The sequence below is a fragment of the Cydia splendana genome, chromosome 18, assembly GCF_910591565.1.
Source record: "Cydia splendana chromosome 18, ilCydSple1.2, whole genome shotgun sequence".
Classification (NCBI taxonomy): domain Eukaryota; kingdom Metazoa; phylum Arthropoda; class Insecta; order Lepidoptera; family Tortricidae; genus Cydia; species Cydia splendana.
Window position 1 is genome coordinate 16,122,943 of NC_085977.1, and position 24,303 is coordinate 16,147,245.

The 24,303-nt window shown below is 40.8% G+C and overlaps 1 protein-coding gene across 1 annotated transcript; it reads left to right on the forward strand.

Annotated features, from left to right (window-relative positions):
• The first annotated feature begins 332 nt into the window (after positions 1-332).
• On the forward strand, positions 333-23,187 carry LOC134799149 (structural maintenance of chromosomes protein 2). The gene is made up of 22 exons (XM_063771556.1): positions 333-607; positions 947-1,096; positions 2,013-2,174; positions 3,522-3,632; positions 4,393-4,514; positions 5,072-5,228; positions 5,920-6,111; positions 6,551-6,686; positions 7,311-7,486; positions 8,310-8,493; positions 10,129-10,202; positions 10,754-10,900; positions 11,489-11,710; positions 12,409-12,551; positions 12,881-13,093; positions 14,203-14,311; positions 14,669-14,788; positions 15,521-15,715; positions 18,612-18,812; positions 19,259-19,474; positions 20,233-20,442; positions 22,895-23,187. Exons 1-22 carry the CDS (start codon positions 440-442, stop codon positions 23,003-23,005), a joined length of 3,519 nt encoding a protein of 1,172 aa, XP_063627626.1. The 5' UTR covers positions 333-439; the 3' UTR covers positions 23,006-23,187.
• Positions 23,188-24,303: the final 1,116 nt, after the last annotated feature.

Below are 24,303 nucleotides of genomic sequence, written 5' to 3' on the forward strand. Positions count from 1 at the left end.
ACAAGATTCCAGCGGCAAACAGACGTTTTGTTTTTCTTTTTCGGCGGACAGACCAGACAGAGCTGAACACTTGAACAGACTGCCATTCTGAATAATTCCATCAAATTCATTCAGCTACTTTATCAGCTTTAAGAAATCAGTGATTTTATTGGTAATTATCTTAGGCACATTTAACATTTTAAGTTTAAGATAATTCAAATATGCTCTAAGATAATGATCCTATGCATTTTTACCGAAATGTAATTTTTAATTAGCAAACAGGATTTGGTAACGGAACGTACCATACGCACGAAAAAAAAAACTAAACTTGTGTCATATTGTCAAAATTGTCAAACACCAACGGTTCCCGATTTGGAGGGATTTTGTGTTTTCTCATAATTATTAAACATTAAGCTGAATTTAATGTAATTTGTACTTCGATGTATATGTTGGCAGCAAAATGTATATCAAATCTATCGTGTTGGACGGATTCAAGTCCTACGGGAACCGTGTTGAGATCACCGGGTTTGACCCTGAATTTAACGCTATCACGGGTCTAAACGGCACCGGGAAGTCAAATATCCTGGATTCTATTTGTTTCGTGCTCGGAATTACCAATTTATCCAACGTAAGTATGCTTTCTAATATGATTTTTATAATTTTCAAACATGTATTGTGAACTCCCGCCATCTGCGTTCTGCATAGCCATAACAAAAGATGTTTGTTTATTCGGTAAATATTCAATTAGATTAAGATTAAAGTTTCATGACCTGGATAAAACAAGTTTCTTTACATCTAATCCATTCATTTGGCATTAAACAAAATTATTTTTATTCTAAATTCTACAACTGCGTAGGGTGGTATTCGACCTATCCAATTTGTTTGTCCAATGTGTGTTGTGTCTCACATTTTGCTTCATTGAGAGAGTGTGACGCATGACCACCCTTATTAATCTTATGATACATAGGTGCGAGCCGGAAGTCTTCAAGAGTTAATCTACAAGCATGGACAGGCGGGCATCACTAAGGCCACTGTTAGCATCACATTTGATAACCGAGACAGGAATCAATGCCCCATTGGATATGAGAATCACGATGAAATTACTGTTACTCGGCAGGTTAGTACTGTGTTTATAATTATAATAACAAAATAACAAGGCTTCTTTGGAGATTATTATTATTATTTAAGCTTTATTTCCCACACATCTGTTATAAAATTTACTTTTCTTTTGTTACATTTTCACTGTGTGATCCCTTGAGGGTAAAAGCCTCCTCCATATTTTTCCATTTCTCTTTGTCTGTAGCATTATTCTCCCAAGTCTTTCTTTGGAGATTAACAACACAAATTAACTGTTAAGCTCTGGAATGTAAACTGCATTATTATAAATGCTTTTATGTTCAACTTGCATATTGTATGTGTTCCATGCGATAATTAAAAACCCATAGTTTGCTCCATGGCCTTTTAAGAAATAACATAACAAGTAGAAGTTATCTTCAAAATTTGCAAACCATTATAATAAAGCCATTTATTCCGAACGATATAAATTACACTTAATTTTTTAAATTTATTTATAATATATCCCTCACTTCGGTGTGCCGTAAGGCATAGGCCTCCTCCAACTGTCTCCATTGGGCTCTGTCTGCAGCAACCCTCATCCAGTATGGCCCCAGAGTCAGACGGATGTCATCTTTCCATCTTGTGATTGGATGTGCTAGTACAGCCTCTAGGGTACCATAGAGTAACCTGTATGCTCCATTTTTCTATTGGGCTGCGTAGCATGTGGCCTGTCCATCATGTCAAACCATTATTTTCTATCTAATTTTAAGCTGAAATTTGGCATACTTATGAAAAACCAATGACAATGCAATATTATACTCTAGTCTCTCAGACTAGAGTGGATGATGAAGATGAAACAAGGCAACCTCATTCAGTGTGGGCTTGTAAGAATCATCTTGCAGAGTAGTAGAATCTTGTATTGGTGTATAAAAGTAGAAATTTATAAGAATAAACTTATTAAACCTGTTGTTTTCTAGGTGGTCATGGGTGGCAAGAACAAGTATCTCATCAACGGCATCAATGTCCAGAACAAGCGAGTCAGTGACCTGTTCTGCTCCGTTCAGCTCAACGTTAACAACCCTCATTTCCTCATTATGCAGGGCCGCATCACTAAAGTGCTCAATATGAAGCCACCTGAGGTATTCTCTCTCTCTCTAGCCCTTCTCTACCCTTCGGGTGCAGGCCTCCTTCATTTTACGCCATTCGTCACGGTTCTGTGTGACCTGGAGCCACTTCTTTCCCACAGTCCTTTTGACCTGAGGTATTAATGTAGCAATATTATTCAATAAAAACATGCCTTGCTTACTCTAAGAACAAATTATGCTACTTTCTATGAAAATATTTTAATTTGTGGTATTTTAAGTAGACACACTTCTATTTAAATTACAAATTGAAGGAAACAATTACCAAGGCTTCCAGTGTCCAAGGCTGGAACTGAACCAGCGTCCTCCGTTTACGCGACAGATGCCTGAACCACTTGGTCACGGTGGCATGGGTCGAAATTTCCTAGTATAGTATGTAGATTTGTAAGTGGACCCGAGCCGCTAATCCTTTGTCTAACCGCACGTGCCTCTACCTGTAAAAAAAGGGTCGTGTAATTCTCTACGGTTACTGAGTGCTGGCGAGTCGAACCAGTCTAAAATGTGTCATCGAGATGCGTAACGAAGGCGCGTTATCGGAGAGCGCACCGGTTTTTTGAGCATTGGACTAGCCCACGCTCAGGTGCCAATTAGAATAATTAAGACCCTTTTTGCAGGTAAGTAGCACGTGTGGTTTTACTTAACAATAGTCAAAGGATTAGCAGTTCGGGGTCTGTTACGAATCTACGGACTATATATGACAATTTCCTGAGGACTTGTCCCCTCAGCCCTGGACACTAGAGGCCTTGGTCATTTTTACTTCGTATATGACATTTATTTCGGTTTATGACTTGCTTAGTAACAGATTAGACACATACACTACCAGCAACCTGCCTGCCTGCCTGGGTTCTCAGTTCATAGGTGTTTTTCACTGCAAAGCAGAAAAAGCGTGTTATCGGGTTGCTGAGCTAAAAATAACTTCAACATTTTGTGCATACCTAACCTTGGACCCTGGCCTGGAGCATATGATAGGAAACAGAAACAAACTGTAATGTCCTACTTAGTTCAGTAATTTTCAAACTTTTTCACCCACACGGCCATTCACTCTCTTGCTTCCTTTTCACATGCTGGACTTTTAGCCTTTGACTTTCGTGCTGCCTTTCTGCGAGGCAAATGTTTCTTTTTCGGATTTAGGGACCCTTGCTCTAACAGGCGTGGCTAACTCCGCGATTTCGTCGCGTCGCTACAAGTATATGCGGCCCACACCAATTTTGGTGTCTAGCCGTAGTAGTTGCCGCGCACTGCTGCTTATTCTGTGGCTCTTGTTAAATCAAATCTTCTAAGGCAGATAATTCTGAATCCTATGTCTTTATTTATAGTTTAATTAAATTAATGGTGTATTTATAGATCCTGTCAATGGTAGAAGAGGCGGCCGGGACTCGGATGTATGAAGCTAAGAAGCAGGCCGCCCAGAAGACCATTGAGAAGAAAGATGCCAAGCTAAGAGAACTCAATGATGTAAGTATATATTAACTCTTTAGTTCCCATGGAGAAATCGCATCCACAATGTTTAACTTTTGTGTTTTTATTTTCTATTTCAATGACAATCAAAAATCAATTCTGAAAATTTTAGCTCGTTTGTAGATATAAATGTAGATTCTGGGACTCAAGGGTAACCTCGTAAGGCATATCATAATGTACATATATCATTAAAAAAACTAATTAGAACCTTTAAGCAACCCAGTAAATTAACATGTATTTAGTTCTCTGTGTTGCGACTTATTTTTTTGGCATTTATAGCAGGCGATTATTTTTCTGTGCATATTTTTGACCATTTGTCATAAAAAAGGAAACTCTTATACCTGAAAATCTTCAAAAAATTCGCGATTGTACGGGACAAACGGTAGACAATTTCATGGAATGCTCCCGATTAAAGTTTTAAAACAAGGGGCATCTAAAAACTTTGACCTAAGGGGCAAGGCCAATACTACTATTTAGCGGGCCAAATTGTATGGAATTTTATCCGGCCTCGTTTGGAAACATCTACATTACACTGAAAAGCCTACATCTTATGATCTTAGGTATAGATAGACTATCCCTATCCCCCTTATTCATAAACGCGCTACAAGCCTCAATTAGATAATAATCGTTTGTCTTTATCTGTCATTTTGACTTATGCATTTGTAAGTAAGGGATAAAACATAATTTAACTAAATCAGGCCCGTAAAGTTTTATGAATAAGCGGGTAAGTATAAATACTTTGTATCATCTCGCACAGATCATTCGAGAGGACATCGCGCCGAAGCTCCAAAAGCTGCAGGACGAGAGATCGCAGTTCCAAGAGTACCAGAAGGTGGTCAGAGAGCTGGAGAACGTCAGCAGGCTATATGTAGCCTACAGGTCTGGCAGCACAAAAGGATATATACAAGAACTACACTTAAAATAAAGTCTCAAGCTATGAAAAACCCTCTGTCTTTATAGTCCGTTTTTTTAGCATTAGAAAGAAGGTAAGCGATCTTGACGTGTCTTTTTATTACAAAATACTTTTTTTAAATAAGTCACAGCAAAGATGTAACAATTATAAATCATATACGATTATTTAAATTCTTTTGCTTTCATAAGTAATATAAACTCATTTTTAAAAGCGTTTTTCAAGCATTTTTAATAAAAAGACCTCAAGATTGTTTACCTTTTTTCTAATGCTAAAAAAGTTGGGTTTTCTTTCAAATCAAGTCCCTCTAAACTTGAAAAGAAACTCGACAAAATTCACCTTTCGTATATACCTATTTCAGCTATATCACCCTCATTGCACAAATTTGGCAAGAAACTAATAATAATAAAAAATTGGTATTGTTTCAACTGATTCCATGAGCCAGGCCTAGCCTGAAAATCTTTTACTTTTTGGTAAATAAACTATTTAATTTATTTTATAATAACAATATAATTGGTATTCCCAGATATGTAACAGCCGAGAAGAACCTCAAAGAAGCTCAAGACAAAGTGACGGAAGTGCAAGACGAGATACAAGCCAAGAAAGATGAGATCACAACCAACAAGGAAACATCTAAGGAATTGGAGAAACAGATGAACGAGTTACACAAGAAACTTGAAGATGTAAGCTTTCAATTTATTTATATTTATGAAATAAAACTATTGAAATGGATTATATCGCGTATATTCCCCGTAACACCCGCGTGTAGTCACCCGTTGACCACGAACGCTGTAAAGGGTTCGAAACGTCGGGATGTAGTATGAATTCAATATACGCGATATAATCCGTTTCAATAGTTTTATTTCATGAGTATTGTGGTAACTGAAGACAATATTATTTATATTTCACTGGCCCCTGCTAAATTAATAAATCCAAATTAATAAATCCAAACAAATATTCGAATGCCATAGAATAGAGTTTTTACTATTGTTAAAAAAATGGTGAAGTCTTAAAGCGAATTTAAACTGTTCTGATTCATACTAACATTAAATAAATTTTATGGTTACATGGATTTGATGGAGTCTTTGTTAAAAAATCGAATCTTTTATATTATTATGTCATTGCTTGAAAATTACTACTTATGACTAAAAGATATCTTAACCCTTATAAACGGCAGTTTGAGTCGAATTATTTAAATGATTTCAGTCTTGATTTGACATCCAATTCAAGTTTTTTAACATGTTGATGTTGATTTCATGCTGCTGGGATTATAGTATTACGATGTAGGTAAAGTGTATATGAACATTGATTATGAATAGTGTGTCTTATTTATATTCATGTTTTTGATAATATTTTTCTTACTATATCCCTTAGCAAACCGGTAACAACCTAAAAGCTCTCGAAAAAGAGTTGGCTGGCGTAGAGAAGACTGAAGCCAGTGCGTCAGCAGCGCACAAGGCTGCTAAAGAAGCTGTCAGCACACAGGGCAAACAGGCCAGGATCATGGAAAGGTCGTTGAAGGATGATGAGAAGGCGCTTAATGACAAAAGGAAGATATTGAGTGAGGTAAGTCTTAGGTTAGTCTAGTTTCTATAGAAGCTGTCAGCACACAGACCAAACAGGCTAGGATCATGAAAAGGTTGTTAAGGATGATGATTTATTTATTTATTTAATCGTATGGCTACAAACTGGTCGCTTAGTAATTAATTGCTTATTGAATAGGTACTATAGTTTAACATCTAGTTTCTTCACCCATTGGAGGCAATTTTGAAGGATGATGAGAAAGCTCTTAATGATAGAAGGAAGATGTTGCGCGAGGTAAGTCGTGGGTCTTAGTATATAAAGAAGCTGTCAGTGGTAGGATGCTGTAAATGCTGTTAGAAATGTAAATGAAAATTGGTGAGGTGAGCCAGTAAAAATAAGGACAAATTGAGTTCCAGGACAGTTGTAAATGTAGTAACTCAGACACTAGAAGTTTTACTAACTGTACTTACCTTTTTGACAGGCGTCGTCAACCTTCGAGGGCCTACGAGCAGCGAGCGAAGCAGCAGAGGCAGCTTTAGCGGCCGCGCAAGCGACTTTTATATCAGTCAGCACGGGCAACGAGGGAGCGTCCGAATCTCTGCAGGACCAGCTTATGGGTATTCAAATGGCTATTATAGCGGCTGCCTTATGAAGGCATGGAAAACATATTTCCTACAATGAACTTTATTGCAAAGTGATAGGGTTTAGTCTTCTGTTTTTTTACACCCTTATAAAGATACATTTGGATGGGCAGTGAAAGATGTAGTGCCAGCATACCTAAGTGGGCGCATATGCGCATTTAGTTTCAGGTCTTTACGATCGCGTCAGCACTTGAAACGAAGGCATATCAAGTATACAGTCGACGTCAAAGATATGTTTACACTTTTGCACCTTACTCCTTTGTAATAAGGCGAAAAATGTAAACATATCTTTGACGTCACAAGCTGTAACTGCGTCTGCGCCCGCTTGGTATTCTTTTGGTGTCATACTCAATTAAAGTCTTCGCACACTTACATATTCAAATTAAAGCCTTATGTCGTATTCCCTACAGTACACTTTTCAAAATGTATGTAACTGTAATGTGCGACGGTAGACGGTGGTCTACGCGTCATACACTATTCTGAACCAAAAGTGAGTTGAGTTGGTGTTGGAATGGTGTGGAGTTGATATAGTGTGCCTTTATTGGTACAACTTGAAGATTTTTAAATATTTTTATACAAACTACTTTTTTTATTTTACAGCGGCCAAGGCAGAGGCGTCCGAAGCTTCAACATCCATATCCCAAGCTCAAATGGAGAGGAAACACGCAGAAGACCGGCTCAAGACTTTGGAGAAGGAATTCAAAGCGAGCAGTGCACAGTTCACCAAGGACCAGGATAACATAGGCAGGCAGCAGGCGCAGCTGGATAAACTACAGGTAATATTTAGACTATCTACAGGTGTGTAGGTGAGTGTGGAGAAGAAGTACGTCCACAAGCTCTTTGGAGAATGAGTTCAAAGCGAGCAGCACACAATTTACTAAGGACCAGGATAACATAGGCAGGCAGCAGGCGCAGCTGGATAAACTACAGGTAATATTTAGACTATCTACAGGTGTGTAGGTGAGTGTGGAGAAGAAGTACGTCCACAAGCTCTTTGGAGAATGAGTTCAAAGCGAGCAGCACACAATTTACTAAGGACCAGGATAACATAGGCAGGCAGCAGGCGCAGCTGGATAAACTACAGGTAATATTTAGACTATCTACAGGTGTGTAGGTGAGTGTGGAGAAGAAGTACGTCCACAAGCTCTTTGGAGAATGAGTTCAAAGCGAGCAGCACACAATTTACTAAGGACCAGGATAACATAGGCAGGCAGCAGGCGCAGCTGGATAAACTACAGGTAATATTAGATTAAATGTATATATATTATTACACTCGGGCCTTAAAGACTTCATTTAACGAATTCAGGTGTATTTTAGATGCTTCGTGGTTGCAATGCTAAAATAAATACCTTTACTTTTGGTTGTGCCTGAGAAAAAAAAATACATTTACAGAATCTTGGATTTGCCCTAGTAAAGTAAAATAAAATAACTTGTTATTTACTTACGGGCTTATTCATAAAACTTAACAAACCTTTGTTAAATTTTGTCCCTTTCTAACAAACACAAATGTCAATATGACAGACAACGACAAACGATTATCAAGGGCTTATTAGACTTGACAAGCTCTTATGAATAACACAATTACCCATTTGTTCACAGGCAGAGCTCTCAAGCATGAACTTCAGCGAAGCCCGCAACACGGAGCTAAAGGGTCTCATCCGGCAGATACAATCGGAGACCGTCGGAAAAAGGGATTCGCTAGACCGACTCAGTTCACGACTGCAACGGTGCCAATTCCAATACCAGGCGCCGACCAGAGATTTCGACCATTCTAAAGTACACGGTAAGTTTATCATTATGATGATGATTGATAAGGCCGATGGCCGAGGGGAGAGGGAGAGGCATACATTTAGTTCCCTACACCGGAACATGCGACACAACTGAAAACCGAGCCGAAATAATTTTTGGCTAGTAAAATTTTTACTATTGTATGTATGTTATTTTGTATGGTATATATCTATGGCCTTAGTTGCCGGATAATAAATGATATTTAAAAAAAATTATGTTCTTTTTTGTTACAAATTGTAACTTTCCGCGATGTCATGTCAGTTTCAAGTTTCAATACCAGGCACCGACGCGAGATTTCGACCATTTTAGGTAGGTACAGTCAAGTGTAAAAATATGTGTGGGACATATTTTTGACTATAATGTGTGCACCCATATTTTTACACTCGACTGTACATGGTAAGGCCCAGTTGCACCAACCACATTTAAGGTGGAACTACATCTATCAACATCCAGCCGCATTTTATAAATGTGAAATCGCTCGTTAGTATGAAGATGCGTAAGCATCGGAAAGCTGAAAGCATGCGTACGCATGATTGATTAACGTCAAACAGCGGTAAAGTCTGAAATTGCCCATCCAAAAAAATTTAGCGAACGCTTTAATGGTGACAGACGGTTTGGTGCAACCGACTCTTAGTGAAGTTTGGTTAACATTAAATTTGAAACTTAAGGGTGCCCAAAAGCCAGGAAATTAGAAAGGAGCAAAGAATATGACATGCGTGAAACTTGCGACGAAAGAAATAGCCATCGCGCGGGCTTTTGTCTCAATTACTCTAAAAGTATACGTTGTTTAAAATGTTGCTCGTCAGATTCCTCAGCTATAATATTATAGCTATTTTATATTGCTGCTGTGGTATGCCCCTGCATAAAGACTGAATTAGACGGCGCGCGAACTCGCATGCGATGTTAGTTACATTGTTGACTGTTGGTTACGTCCAATTCAACCGATCGATCAAAACCCGCAATGTAATGAAACTCGCATGCGAGTTCACGAATCGTCTAAATGAGCCCTAACGATATACAACTAAAATTAAATGAAAATTAGACACGTTTTCGTGATTTTTTGTATCGTGCCAACCTTTTTAAGGTTTCGATTAAAGTCTGCCCTTGCAAATTTACCCGTCAATCTAGCTTCCGTGTGATTTTTTCACGGCATTTGCTCTTGATTGAAACGTGTAAAAATGGGGTTGGCAACTGTCAAAGGTTTGCCTAGATGGCGCCATCATAGCTTGCCCCTTTTTCTATGAGATTTGGCTTAAAGAGCTGGCATCCAGGGTATTAAAAAAACAAAAATTTGACACAATTCTAGGGATTGACGGGGCAAGCTATGATGGCGCCATCTGCTAAAAACTTCCACCGGCCAACCCCATTGAATATAAAAAACCGGGCAAGTCCGAGTCGGACTCGCCCACCGAGGGTTCCGTATTTTTTAGTATTTGTTGTTATAGCGGCAACAGAAATACATCATCTGTGAAAATTTCAACTTCCTAGCTATCACGGTTCATGAGATACAGCCTGGTGACAGACGGACGGACGGACAGCGGAGTCTTAGTAATAGGGTCCCGTTTTTACCCTTTGGGTACGGAACCCTAAAACGGATACTTAACTACGAACAAACTTATACTTGTTGTAGGTATCGTCGCAAGATTGATAAACGTCAATGACCCAGTGTACTGCACTGCGTTGGAAACTGCCGCGGGCGGCAAAGTGAGTAGTCAAACTTTACTCTTAGTGCAGTCAGCATTCAATAATTTGTAGCAGTAATTTAAGTAATGTTTTTATTTGCTGTGTGTTTTTTTTTTACATATTTATGTCAGATGTATTAATCCTTTGAACGCCGCGCCATTGTATACCTTATTGGAATCATATTAAAATCATTCGACTTAAAACCTTATCGGCATCCACGAAGGTTGACATTTAACTGTACACGAGCGCGTCAGTTGACCTCTCTAGCGGTTGGTTAAACATTTGCTTGACAACTGGTCTGGCCTAGTGGATGACCCTGCCTATGAAGCAGATGGCCCGGGTTGGAATCCCGGTAAGGGCATTTATTTGTGTGATGACACATATTTGTTCCTGAGTCATGGTTGTTTTCTATGTATTTAAGTATTTATATATTATGTATATCGTTGTCTGAGTACCCACAACACAAGCCTTCTTGAGCTTACCGTGGGGCTTAGTCAATTTGTGTAAAAATGTCCTTAAAAAAATTTGTGGTAAAATTCGACTTGTCGCAAATACTTTATTATATTCCACAGCTATACAACGTAGTTGTAGACACGGACGCCACAGTGGACTTACTGCTCAAGAAAGGCAACATCCAGACGCGAACCACCATGATACCGCTGAACAAGATCACCGCCTACACCATTGATGATCAAACGCTCAGGCTAGCGCAGCAAATTGTGAGTACTTTTTCATTTATTTAAGCCTTTTCGGTGGAAACGAATCCTACGTCATGTATAGTCAGCTGCAGAGATAGATGGCCCCCTTGCCTTGCTTGATTTGTTTCTATATTCTAGGAATGTGGTCTTCTAATATACTTTCGTCGTTTGCGGCGTCAACTGGATACCAATTTTTTACAGTGGTTGCAAAACCGCGGTTTTCAAGCTCTTTTGTGATACTATTTCGACCCATCTAATAGTTCCATTGAAGATATAATTCTGACAATGTAGGCTATTTCTTGACTTTGCGGTGAGGTATCAGTACAGCACGCAGTTTCTCTTGCCGATCGGTGTGGATTCACGGGAGCTGTCCGTCCACGCAATCGACGACACCTCGTGTCTCATGAGGCCCTGGTACTTGTGTAGCACTAAATTACATTTTTACACAGGTTTTGGCCACCGTAGCCTATGGATCATTGCAAGTTTGAGAAAAGCACCATAAAAATCTCGGCGAGAAACAGGGTTGCTGGACCCGTATCCCTATCCGTCTATATCTACTTGGCCTGCAACCCTTCGTTTCCCGGCCTCTATAGTATAGTATTTCCCCAGGGTGGCGGTCCCGAGAACGTCCAGCGCGCCGTGGACCTGATCTCGTTTCCGGCCGCGCTCCGACCGGCAATGGGCTTCGTGTTCGGCGGCACCTTCGTCTGCAAGGACGCCGATACCGCCAACAAAGTCACATTCCACCCGCAGATCAGGAAACGATGCGTTACTGTAGAGGGGGATGTGTATGACCCGGCCGGGACGCTGTCTGGAGGCGCTAGAGTCAAGGTGAGATCTATACACAGCCAACAAAGTCACATTCCATCCGCAGATCAGGAAACCATGCGTTACTGTCGAGGGGTATGACCCAGCTGGGACGCTGTCAGGAGGTGCTACGGTGAAGAGATCAACTTTAGTTGACATGCCTAAGTTTAATAGGTAATTTGTTACTCATAAGGCCAGAAAATGAGGAATTGCTGGCCGAGTGACGAGAGAGAAACCATCTTATTAGGAACACAAGGCCGGACATTCTTAAAAATAATTGGAAATACAACCCACACACTAATAACAAACTAATAATTAAACGTGAACGGCACGTGACGCGCAGTTCAAAGTCAATTTGCTAGCAATGTTCTACGATACTTTTTTCCCGGCACGTGCCTGCAACAAGCTCGCATATTAGGTTGGTATTCCACCTATCCAATTTCTTTGTCCAATGTGTAATTCGTCTCACATTTTGCTTCATGAGAGAGTGAGACGCAATGACATTGGACAAAGAAATGAGACAGGTAGAATACCCCCCTTAGATAAATTTTTGTTCACTACGTAAATTGTACATATGTTTACTAAGTGTTTTATTTTCTCGCAGGGAGGTTCCGTGCTAATGCAAATCCAGCAGCTCCAGCAGTTAGAGCAGGAGCTTAGATAATTTTTTGTTCACTACGTAAATTGTACATATATTTACTAAGTGTTTTATTTTCTCGCAGGGAGGTTCCGTGCTAATGCAAATCCAGCAGCTCCAGCAGCTAGAGCAGGAGCTGGGCCGAGCTGACTCCCAACTGCAGCAGTACCAGGCCGAGCTCAACGCCATGCAGGCGGCTGCCGAGGCTTACAGCAGTAAACAACAAAGGTAGGACAAATTCAGCAGTTCCAGGAGCTGGGGTGGCTCCCAGCTGCAGCAGTTCCAGGCCGAGCTCAACGCCGTGCAGAATGCTGCTGAGGCTAACAGGGTACGTAGCCAACGTGCAATCGTTAAAGTTGCTTACAGCAGTTTTATCCTCCTAAAGCCCAGGGGCCTACACATAGTATACTAATTACTTCAGTGTAATTTAAGCCATTTTTAAGTGAATAGAGTTGCATTTCTTTCTTTTCGTTCGATTTTAAAACAAATAAAAGAAAATTCTACTATAATTTCGCACTTGCACAAGAATAAAAATAATAACAAGCCATTTTTTCCAGATTCGACATGATGTCCCACGAGCTAGAAGTCGTGAAAGCCCGCCTCGCCACCACGTCGCACGCCCAAACTCACGCTGAGATAGAATCGCTGCGTGCGAGGGTGACAGAGCTAGTAAAACAGTTGGAGGAAAACAAGGCGAAACAGCAGGCGGCTTCGGCGAGGGCTAAAGAGCTGGAGGCCAAGGTCAAGGACATCAAAGGTCATAGAGAAAGGTAAAGTTGTGTAACATAACCCACCTATAGATAGAATCGCTTTGTGCGAGGGTGACAGAGCTGGTAAAACAGTTAGAAGCGAACAAGGCGAAACAGCATCTTCGGCAAGAGCTAAGGAGCTGGAGGCCAAGGTCAAGGACATCAAAGGTCATAGAGAAAGGTAAGATTTTAGTAACATCAGATATAAACTTAAATAGATTGAATCGCTACGTGCGAGGGTGACAGAGCTAGTAAAACAGTTGGAGGGAAACAAGGCGAAACAGCAGCAGGCGGCTTCGGCGAGGGCTAAAGAGCTGGAGGCCAAGGTCAAGGACATTAAAGGTCATAGAGAAAGGTAAGACTAGTAACATCAGATATAAACTTAAATAGATAGAATCGCTAAGTGCGAGGGTGACAGAGCTAGTAAAACAGTTGGAGGAAAACAAGGCAAACAGCAGGCGGCTTCGGCGAGGGCTAAAGAGCTGGAGGCCAAGGTCAAGGACATTAAAGGTCATAGAGAAAGGTAAAGTTGTGTAACGTAACCCACCTATAGATAGAATCGCTTTGTGCGAGGGTGACAGAGCTGGTAAAACAGTTAGAAGCGAACAAGGCGAAACAGCATCTTCGGCAAGAGCTAAGGAGCTGGAAGCCAAGGTCAAGGACATCAAAGGTCATAGAGAAAGGTAAGATTTTAATAACATCAGATATAAACTTAAATCTATAGAATCGCTACGTGCGAAGGTAACAAAACTAGTAAAACATTGGAGGAAAACAAGGCGAAACAGCAGGCGGCTTCGGCGAGGGCTAAGGAGCTGGAGGCCAAGGTCAAGGACATTAAAGGTCATAGAGAAAGGTAAGATTTTAGTAACATCAGATATGAACACACTTAGAATCGCTAAGTGCCAGAGTGACAGAACTGGTGAGACAGATACAGATTACAGTTATGTACATCCTTTTTTTTTTTAGATTACAAATTTGATCACCTCAAAACCTCAAAAGTAGTGGTAACGTTTTTTCTCCAAATTAGAAATGAAACATAATTAGCTATTATTTTATTCCCTTTCAAGAACCCTGTACCCTAAATACAGGTTCACAATAATAGATTATAAATAAAAACGAATTCTCAACAGGGAGTTCAAAAAAGCGGAAGAGGCTCTCAAAAAGGCTAAGAAAGAAGCGGAACTTCACAGCAGCAACTGGAAACAACGAGAACAGGAGTTCTCCACCCTACAGCTAGAGGTAATGCCTGTTATCTAGAATTTCTCGTTGTGTACGATTCATATTTAAACGCTGGAGTCAAAGAAAACTGAACCTTCTTTACAGTAGTTACGTTACATATTTTAATGGCAGCGCCTATGGTGTTGGCGTCCAGTATACCTAAACTAAAACGATAAATAAGACTAGTCGTTCTGACCTTTAAACCAGGAGATACGTGACAGTTTATTAAAAAATAATCTCCGAATGTCACGTATTACACTTATTAGAAGCCAATTCAAAAAGATACCTAAATGATGTAGATGTAGAAATTATTAATTTTTTACTGTTATAAAAGGGACTTTTTGGCTAATAAATGATATTTCTTATTCTTGTTATTAGGTGGCCGAGTTGGAAAAAGGTGTGACCACAAGCTCGACTCAGCTAGCGGATACTAAGGCGGCGGCGGAGAGGCTCGCGGAGGCGCTACAAACAGCCAAGGACGAGCATACTGCTGCTGAAGTAAGGGCACAGACAACACATACACCGCATTAGCAAGCTTTTCATCGTCATCATTATCCTGTCCGCTAGGACGGACGGTTTCGGCCACGGCGACTGGGATTTGTACTAGTTATAGTTCGTTTTTTTTAGCATTAGAAAGAACTTGCAAAAAGGTAAGCGATCTTGACATGTCTTTTAATTGAAAAACGCTTTTTAAAAATCTAAAACTATTACTTATGAAAGCAGAAGAATATAAATGATCGTATTAGATTCATAATTGTTACATATTTGTCGTAACTTCTTTTTAAAATATGTTTTTCAATTAAAAGACACATCAAGATTGTTTACCTTATTTCTAATCCAAAAAACAACGAACTATAGTGAGAGCGACGATCGTGAGCGTTCAGGTGGCTGACGTAGCCTATTTGTGCAATGAATGTACTTCCTTACTCACTACAGGTCAGACCTCCGACACTTTTTTACTCATTGTTTGCTTCAACTTCGGTCGATTTTGTGCCTTTTAACCAACAACACAATATGTCGATTTGTTTAAAATAATCCTTTTTTTATATCGAATTAGTCACTTATCTAGTTTCATTATAAAACGTCCGTGATGCATATGTTAACTTTAAAGACTTCTATTTATTGTTAACTCCTCGTTATTGAGCGAAACATGTCGAGCAATCTGTCTTAAAAAAAGTGAGTGACCTGTTTTCATGTATTTAATATGATTTTTCCATTCTTTTAATCCAGAACGCAGTAAAAGAGATCCAAGGCCGCATCAAAGCGATGAAAGCAGAAATAGCGTCGCGCAACACGGAGATAGCTCGTCTGTCTCAGCAGAGAGAAAAGCTGGACGCGAAAAACAATGATATCCACCTTAAGATCAAGGAGTTAGAGTTCAAGATTAAAGAGCTGGAGACTGAGGCTACTGAGTGTGGTAAGAAGGTAAGATAGACTTTGTTAAATTTCATATTGTGAGATTCATTCTTCTTAGTGCCAAGAATGTTTATATATTTTATGGGATATGCAGTCAAGGTAATCTAGATTCGTTCACGTAAGGTTTGTATTTGCTGTAGTTCGTTTTTTTAGCAATAGAAAAAAGGTAAACAATCTTGACATGTCTTTTTATTGAAAAACACTTTTGAAAAATATGTCACGGCAAATATGTAACAATTATGAATCATACACGATTATTTACATTATTTTGCTTTCATAAATAATAGATACTGATTTTTAAAAAGCGTTTTTCAATTTAAGACACTTCAAGATCGCATAGTCTTTTTCTATTGCTAAAAAAACGAACTTTAGCTTTTGAAAGCTAGTACTGATGTCGAGTGTAGAGAATATGACAGTGTAAGGCCGAATTTTATTAGTGAAGAATTAAAAAAACTATTTTTAACTAACACAAGAAAACATTGGCTCAAACTTACTGTAAATATGTCTACTAGACCTTGTCTAGTGATAAATCATTATTACCTGCACGACCCTCCAAAACACCTACGTTTACACACAAACGCGACAATAGTTATTTGTACAACAAGAGATCAAAGTTTGATATTTCTTCGAGTGCTTATTTTGAGTCCCGTGCAAGCGAAAGATTCTATAATAGATTCACGAGCGTAGCGAGTGAATCTAATTTAGAATCTTGAGCGTAGTAAGGGATTCAAAAGCGCACGAGATGTAAATAACTTTGATCTCGTGTAGTACACAAAATTTTTCACCCTAAGCAGTGAGAACATACCTAGAGGGACAGAGATAATAGAACCCAAGTATCGAACTTGTATTAGACCCCGCATGTTGAAATGACATTTGACTATAAAGGTCACTTGAATGTCATTTTGTCTCACTCAGTGAGCAAAATCGCATTTTGCTCACTGAATGAGACAACTCAGTGAGCAAAATGCGATTTTGCTCACTGAGTGAGACAAAATGACTCAGTGAGCAAAATCGCATTTTGCTCACTGTTTTTAAGAAGCAAAGTACCCTTGTTCGAGCTGCTGAGGTGAAAAAATCGTTACTTTATGGTACGGCGGAGGAATTGAATATGTCCATGAGTACATTTACTTGGGCCAAATAGTCTCTTTCCAGGCACGACAATACAAGGAGCTCGCAAGACGTACCGAAAATGCCTCGAAGAGCTATTGGTCCATGAAGGAATAAGGAATACATGAAGGGAGACCTTCCTATATCGCTGAAACGCAAACACATGGATATTTGTATTCTTCCGATCCTCAGCTACGGCGCTCAGACTTGGTCTTTGACTAATGCTCAAAAGCTTTCCCTCAAGGTTCGCCAGAGAGCGATGGAGCGCAGTATTCTTGGTGTCAAATTGACTGACAGAATCAGAAATTCCATCTTGCGCTCCAAAACCAAAGTAGCCGACGTAGCCCTGACAGCCGCCAAGCTTAAATGGGACTGGGCCGGACACATCTGCCGTATGCCAAACGACTTGTGGGCCAAGACAACTACCGAGTGGACACCACACATAGTGCGGCGCGTCAAGGCAGACCTAGAAGGAGGTGGCGGCACGATCTTGACGTCTTTCGGAAAGATTGGCCTAATATTGCCATAGAACTAGACGCATGGAAGAAAGAGAGGGAGGCCTTTGCCCAGCAGTGGGACACAACAGGCTAACAAATAAATAACAAATAATTATGGTTTAGTACCAATGGCAAATGTCCAAAATTGTCAACAGGAGTCTAAATCGAAACCCGCAAGATGGCTATTTTACCTTGTTGCACCTTTCATTCCCTACCTTAATGTGCCGCTGTGTATATATTGTATTGTGTATGTATGTATGTATATAAATATATATTTATTTATGTGTCTTATTTATGTATTTATTTAAAATTTTAAATGTACTGTCTGTTTAATGTAAGTATGTGTCATTTTCCTATTCCTGTGTAATTAATTCGTGCACTACCTGTTTTATAAATTCTTTCTGTTCTTTATATCCTGCTACCCTAAGGTTGTCTGGAAGAGATCGCTTACAGCGATAAGACCGCCTGTTGCTACCTTTATTTACATTGTAAATTTGTTTTTAAATTTTGTTTTCTTTTGTGGTGCAATAAAGAATATTTAAATATTATTATTATGTGTCTCCTTTTGGATTTCACGGGCCTATAAATACCGGTCTTTTGATAGGCTTGCGTGGGGATATAGATTATTATTATTCTCTTTATTCATTTCTCATCTTAAGTTAGGTTATTTATAATATGAATATAAAAGTAAAATATAAAAACATTATATTATTATTATTTGTATCTCCTTAGATAACACGGGCCTATAAATCCCGGTCTTTTGATAGGCTTGCGTGGGGATATAGATCCAACACGTAGAGGCCCTTTGGAGAGCTTTAATGTCATGTAGAACGCCTGCTGGAACCCGTTCACAGGCGCAACAATAGACACCCATGAACCGGTCTCAGCAGGCATTGGGACTATTGTAGAAAAAGTGAACAGTATGCCGGTCTATGGATTAATGTTTGGGTGGACAATGAGACTGGGCTATTGTAAAAGAGGTCCGGACACCTGCCATAACAATGTTAACACCGTCATCGAGGCAGGCGGTGACTCGCCGCTGACTAGATGGGCCCCTGAAACTGCCGTCGTAAAGACGACCAGGAGCAACATCGGTGTGAGCGGCTCAGGGGTGTCGAGAGGTGTGCGCCGCTTTCTACCCAGTGGCTGTTACCAGCCACTGTGCCAACTCGCGTCTTATGCATCTTTCACTTCCACCCCTGGAGCATATAGCTCTAGCGACTCCTCTCTGGACGGCCAATGAAGGTAAGCCAGAGCTGAGAGTCTTGCGGGTCTATATTATTATTATTATTATTCCCCAGATCACAGCCCTCGAGAAGGAGCACACGTGGATCCCCGGCGAGAAGCAATACTTCGGCGCGGCCGGCGGCCTGTACGACTTCCAGGCGCGGCAGGCGCACGCCGCCGGCGCCCGGCTCAACCAGCTCAAGGAGAGGAAGGACAAGTTGGCGAGGGGACTTAATGCTAGGGCTCATACGTTGCTTGGGAAGGAGGAGGAACAGGTTGGTGAAATTTTATGCTGTTGGTAATGGTGGTTCATCTAAATGCAAAAAGATATGGCCAGTTATTTATTACGTATCAATTCAATATACGCTGAGATATTCGGAATAGATCGCTTTTTAACTGTGTTATGTTCTTTGTAATTCCTTTGTTATTTGTATTTAGTTTGGTCAAAGAGAATTGATTGTATAGAGGTAAAGTCAGAAAAAAACGTGCCCCTTTAGTTTGACATCCAAACCAGAGGGCGCTGTAATACGCCATATGTTAGGTTGCCTACTTGAAGTAAAAAATCTTGAAGGTATAAATAATTGATTCGAGAAGTGTCGATTCGGGTTATTTCTTAGTTGAAAATTGTTTTGCAACAGCGATAAATATATGTATTTAACTTTCTACCGAGATTACCGAGAAAGACCAAGTACATAATAACATCTTCCTTTTCATTTCGCAGTATCAAGATGTCCTCCGCAAGAAAGCGATAGTCGAAGCAGACCGCGCCAAGCTCGTCCAAGTAATGGCCGAACTGGACGAGAAAAAGAAACGCACACTCGTCACAGCTTGTGAACAAGTCAACAGGGACTTCGGATCAATATTCAGTACATTACTGCCGGGGGCTCAGGCCAAACTGCGGCCGCCTGAAGGGCTTACTGTGCTAGACGGATTGGAGGTGAGAAACTGGACACATATCATCAACATTGGTCACAGCCTGTGTATACTCAAGTGACGCTCTATGCGAGGTGGATTGGAAATTGGAAGTAAGAAACTGGTTAAAGCTTGACCAGGAATATATGATCATTGTCAAGAGGGCGCTATTATTCTCATTTATATGGCAACAGTTCAGTATAGTCTGAACAATGTGGATTGGCAACTCGTTATTTTGACTAACATACTTTTACTCACTCTAATCATAATCAGTATCCAAATATTCGGTGTTTTTTTTTTATTGTCGGTTTTTACCGTATAAAATTCATGTATTTTCTTACATTATGGTACGGAACCCTTCGTGCGCGAGTCCGACTCGCACTTGCCCGGTTTTTTTGTCATTTATTATTTAATATTCAACACTTAAGTATTATTCAAGTAAACCGCCACAATGACACTGACAACAGTGACAACCTATCATTAAAATTATTATCAGTGTAAGAAATTAGTTCCAATGAAATTCCGCAACGTGGCGCATGATCATATATTAATGGTCAGGCGTTACAATCTTTGGACCCGGCGCTCAGGCGAAGTTTCGATCGCCTGAGGGACTCACTGTGCTGAATGGCTCGGAAGTAAGAAACCTATACCCCGATCCCTCAATAAATCTCACAGTTACTGTATGATTTACGTGATGAGATAGTGCTACTCTCTGCCAGCAGAACATTGCAGTAATACTCCCTATTGAGTCTTTATTTGAATTTCTACATGACTTCTTTCCAGGTTAAAGTAGGCTTCAACAACACGTGGAAGGACTCCCTAGGAGAACTCTCCGGTGGTCAGCGATCTCTAGTAGCGTTATCGCTCGTGCTGGCCATGTTGCTGTTCAAGCCGGCGCCGCTCTACATCCTGGACGAGGTGGACGCGGCGCTGGACTTGTCGCACACGCAGAACATCGGACACATGCTCAAAGAGCACTTCAGACACTCGCAGGTGAGAGTCCAACTGTATTATAGCGCATATAGTACGAACTGTCAGGCGGTCAGCGGTCGCTCGTGGCGTTATCGCTCGTGCTGGCCATGTTGCTGTTCAAGCCGGCGCCGCTATACATCTTGGACGAGGTGGACGCGGCGCTGGACTTGTCGCACACGCAGAACATCGGACACATGCTCAAAGAGCACTTCAGACACTCGCAGGTGAGAGTCCAACTGTATTATAGCGCATATAGTACGAACTGTCAGGCGGTCAGCGGTCGCTCGTGGCGTTATCGCTCGTGCTGGCCAAGTTGCTGTTCAAGCCGGCGCCGCTCTACATCCTGGACGAGGTGGAAGCGGCGCTGGACTTGTCGCACACGCAGAACATCGGACACATGCTCAAAGAGCACTTCAGACACTCGCAGGTGAGAGTCCAACTGTATTAAAGCGCATATAGCACGAACTGTCAGGCGGTCAGTGGTCGCTCGTGGCGTTATCGCTCGTGCTGGCCATGTTGCTGTTCAAGCCGGCGCCGCTCTACATCCTGGACGAAGTGGACGCGGCGCTGGACTTGTCGCACACGCAGAACATCGGACACATGCTCAAAGAGCACTTCAGACACTCGCAGGTGACACTCCAACTGTACTTAGCGCATATAGCACGAGTTGCCAAGCAATAGTGCTGTCTCTGCCACTCTTTACTGTATGCGCGAAATAGCATGAGGTCCCAAGCAATAGTGCTGACTCCGTCACTCTTTACTATATTCTTCAACAACACCTGGAAGGAGTCCCTAGGTGAACTCTCCGGTGGTCAGCGGTCGCTCGTGGCGTTATCGCTCGTGCTGGCCATGTTGCTGTTCAAGCCGGCGCCGCTCTACATCCTGGAAGAGGTGGACGCGGCGCTGGACTTGTCGCACACGCAGAACATCGGACACATGCTCAAAGAGCACTTCAGACACTCACAGGTGAGAGTCCGACTGTATTATAGCGCATATAGCACGAACTGTCAGGCGGTCAGCGGTCGCTCGTGGTGTTATCGCTCGTGCTCGCCATGTTGCTGTTCAAGCCGGCGCCGCTCTACATCATGGACGAGGTGGACGCGGCGCTGGACTTGTCGCACACGCAGAACATCGAACACATGCTCAAAGAACACTTCAGACACTCGCAGGTGTGATTTAGGGGCTAATTAAATAATAATATGGTTAAAATGGATCATACACAGATTTACGTTATTTGTCTTTTCTGTCATTCCGAAAATTGCCGGACGGTATCGGCCTGTCAGTTGTTCGGACCTGTCAAAATTTTGTTCTAACTGACAGGCCGATACCGAGCGACGAAAGAGCTTGTCTTACCTGATAGACAGTAATACATTTAACATGTATAATTCCGTTTTAAAAATTCTCCACAAAAACAACGTAACCCGTTTATTAATTTCAATACGTTATACTCGTTAGAGTCTAGTTAAGTAGTTAAAAGTAGAAAATTCATGTGAAATTGCAATCCTATTTGCTATTGTACTTTACTTAAATAAGTGGAAATCGAGTAATTTGTAATAAACGGCCCACTGATTAACAGTCCGTTTAGGTTATTTGTCTTTTCTGTCATTCCGAAAATTACCCATTATTCCAGTATATTAAGGGGCCCACTGATTAACACTCCGCCGGACGGTATCGGCCTGTCAGTTGTTCGGACCTGTCAAAATTTTGTTCTAACTGACAGGCCGATACCGCGGACTGTTAATCAGTGGGCCCCTTTAGACTTCAGCTTCGGAATTATCTAATATTCTTACGTTTTATTACAGATTACTCGAAAACACTTATTTAAGTAAACTACAATAGCAAATAGGATTGCAATTTCACATGAATTTTCTACTTTTAACTACTTAACTAGACTCTAACGTATTGAAATTAATAAACGGGTTACGTTGTTTTCGTGGAGAATTTTTAAAACGGAATTATACATGTTAAATGTATCACCGTCTATCAGGTAAGACCGTCTATTCTTTCGTCGCTTATAACTCTTGCGTTTATACACATACTCCAATTACTAAATGTCGGTAGAGCAGAAGGATCGAAGCTCTTAATTTATGACTATGGGGCTATTCATAAATTACGTCATTTCAAATTAGGGGGGGGGGGTCTGGACATCGGATGACGGTAGCATGAAGTAGGAGGAAATGGGGTCATTTGAAGCATGATTTTTGGATGATTATGGGGGGGGGGGGGGGGGTCAAAAATCGTCAAAAATCGATGACGTAATTTATGGACAGCCCCTATGTCTGAGTGAAGTACGTATTCAAATCAGGACATCATCATCATCATCATCATCAAATACAAATGGTCTTCCCAACTAAAGAAAAATATGCCGGTCTTACTCATAGTGACATTGATTAAACCGATGAAAATAAAATTAGTTTAATTATAGAAATCCCTACTATCTATAAACAAGCTAACACCGAATATTTTGTTTCAGTTCATCATCGTATCCCTGAAAGACGGCATGTTCAACAACGCCAACGTACTCTTCCGGACTCGCTTCGTGGACGGCATGTCTGCCGTACAACGGACCGTCAACCGCCGGTGAACACACAATTATAGACTTTATCTCCTTGTAATACGATCCAACGACGGCAATCCATTGTCAGCCGCTGGAGAAGAGACAAACATACGCGACACACAACTATAGACTTTATATACTTGTAATAAGGTTCGAGAATGCGGTTCGACGGCATGTCTGCCGTACAACGGACCGTCAACCGCCGGTGAACAGTTCATTATAGACCTTATACCTGTTACAACAAGGTTCAACAACGTCTAAGCACTGTCAACAGCATTTCCATTTTTAATTTAAACAGATATTGCATTTAGAACTGGCGTAATGATCTGGCAATAATACGACTGTTTGGCTAGGTTCACACGGCGTTAATTTTTCCCGTATACCGTATCGGTCAAACAGATCACTGTGTTATGTCTTTCCTGTACAGTACTACAGGAGAGAAAACTAGTGTGTTATCGCAAACAGCACATTTTTCTCTCCTGTGGGCAATAGTTAACAGCTTGTGGGCATGTAAGCAATGATTTAATCATAGTTCTCTAAATAAAAGGAGGACCTTTTCACGTGGATAAGGGTTAAATAAGAAAATTAACCTTTATAGCCCTTAACTCTTGTGTATGTCTACAGGAAAGACTTAACACAGTGATCTGTTTGACCCGTTACATACGGGATTTTATCGAATACCGTAGTGACAGCAACATTTGTATGGCAACGTTCTATGCGGGAAAACCGTCTAGCAGTGTGAACTATTTTGAAAGCTGACATGGATATTTCGCCAGTAACTGGCCACTTAGTAACTAGCCACCCCAAACCAAAAATGGTTTCAATAACTGGCCAGCTTTCAATAACTGGCCACCTTATACTAAAATGAATTCTATTTATAGGTGAATAGAATTCATTTTTAGTTAAGGACGCCCAGTTACTAAAAGTGGCCAGTTACTGGCGAAATACCCTACAAAGTTTGCTGTCACTACGGTATTCGATAAAATCCCGTATACGGTATACGGGAAAAACTTACGCCGTGTGAACCTAGCCTTTGGTGTCATTGTAAACTGATTAATGTTTAACTGTTATGAATGTCATGAAAAAAATGAGCTTGTAAATATTAAGATGTTTCAATCCTATGACATAGGGATAGTGGCAAGTCGTAGTTTATTCTCAAAGGACTGTCAGATCCCGTTACATTCTTAGATTCGTGACTTTGAAGTCGTCATGAATGAAATATGTGTACAATCAGTACGTTTACTATCAATATGTGTACAGAAGTAGCTAAGCAGACCAAATGTTTAAAATTATCACGTTCTTTTTCTCTTAAAAACAAAGGTGTG

Coding starts and splice junctions, on each gene's coding strand:
- LOC134799149 (XM_063771556.1), top strand. CDS start 440: ATGTATATCAAATCTATCGTGTTGGACGGATTCAAGTCCTACGGGAAC. Junction 6,112..6,550: donor AAAGGAAGATATTGAGTGAG/GTAAGTCTTAGG, acceptor CCTTTTTGACAG/GCGTCGTCAACCTTCGAGGG. Junction 14,789..15,520: donor ACGAGCATACTGCTGCTGAA/GTAAGGGCACAG, acceptor CTTTTAATCCAG/AACGCAGTAAAAGAGATCCA.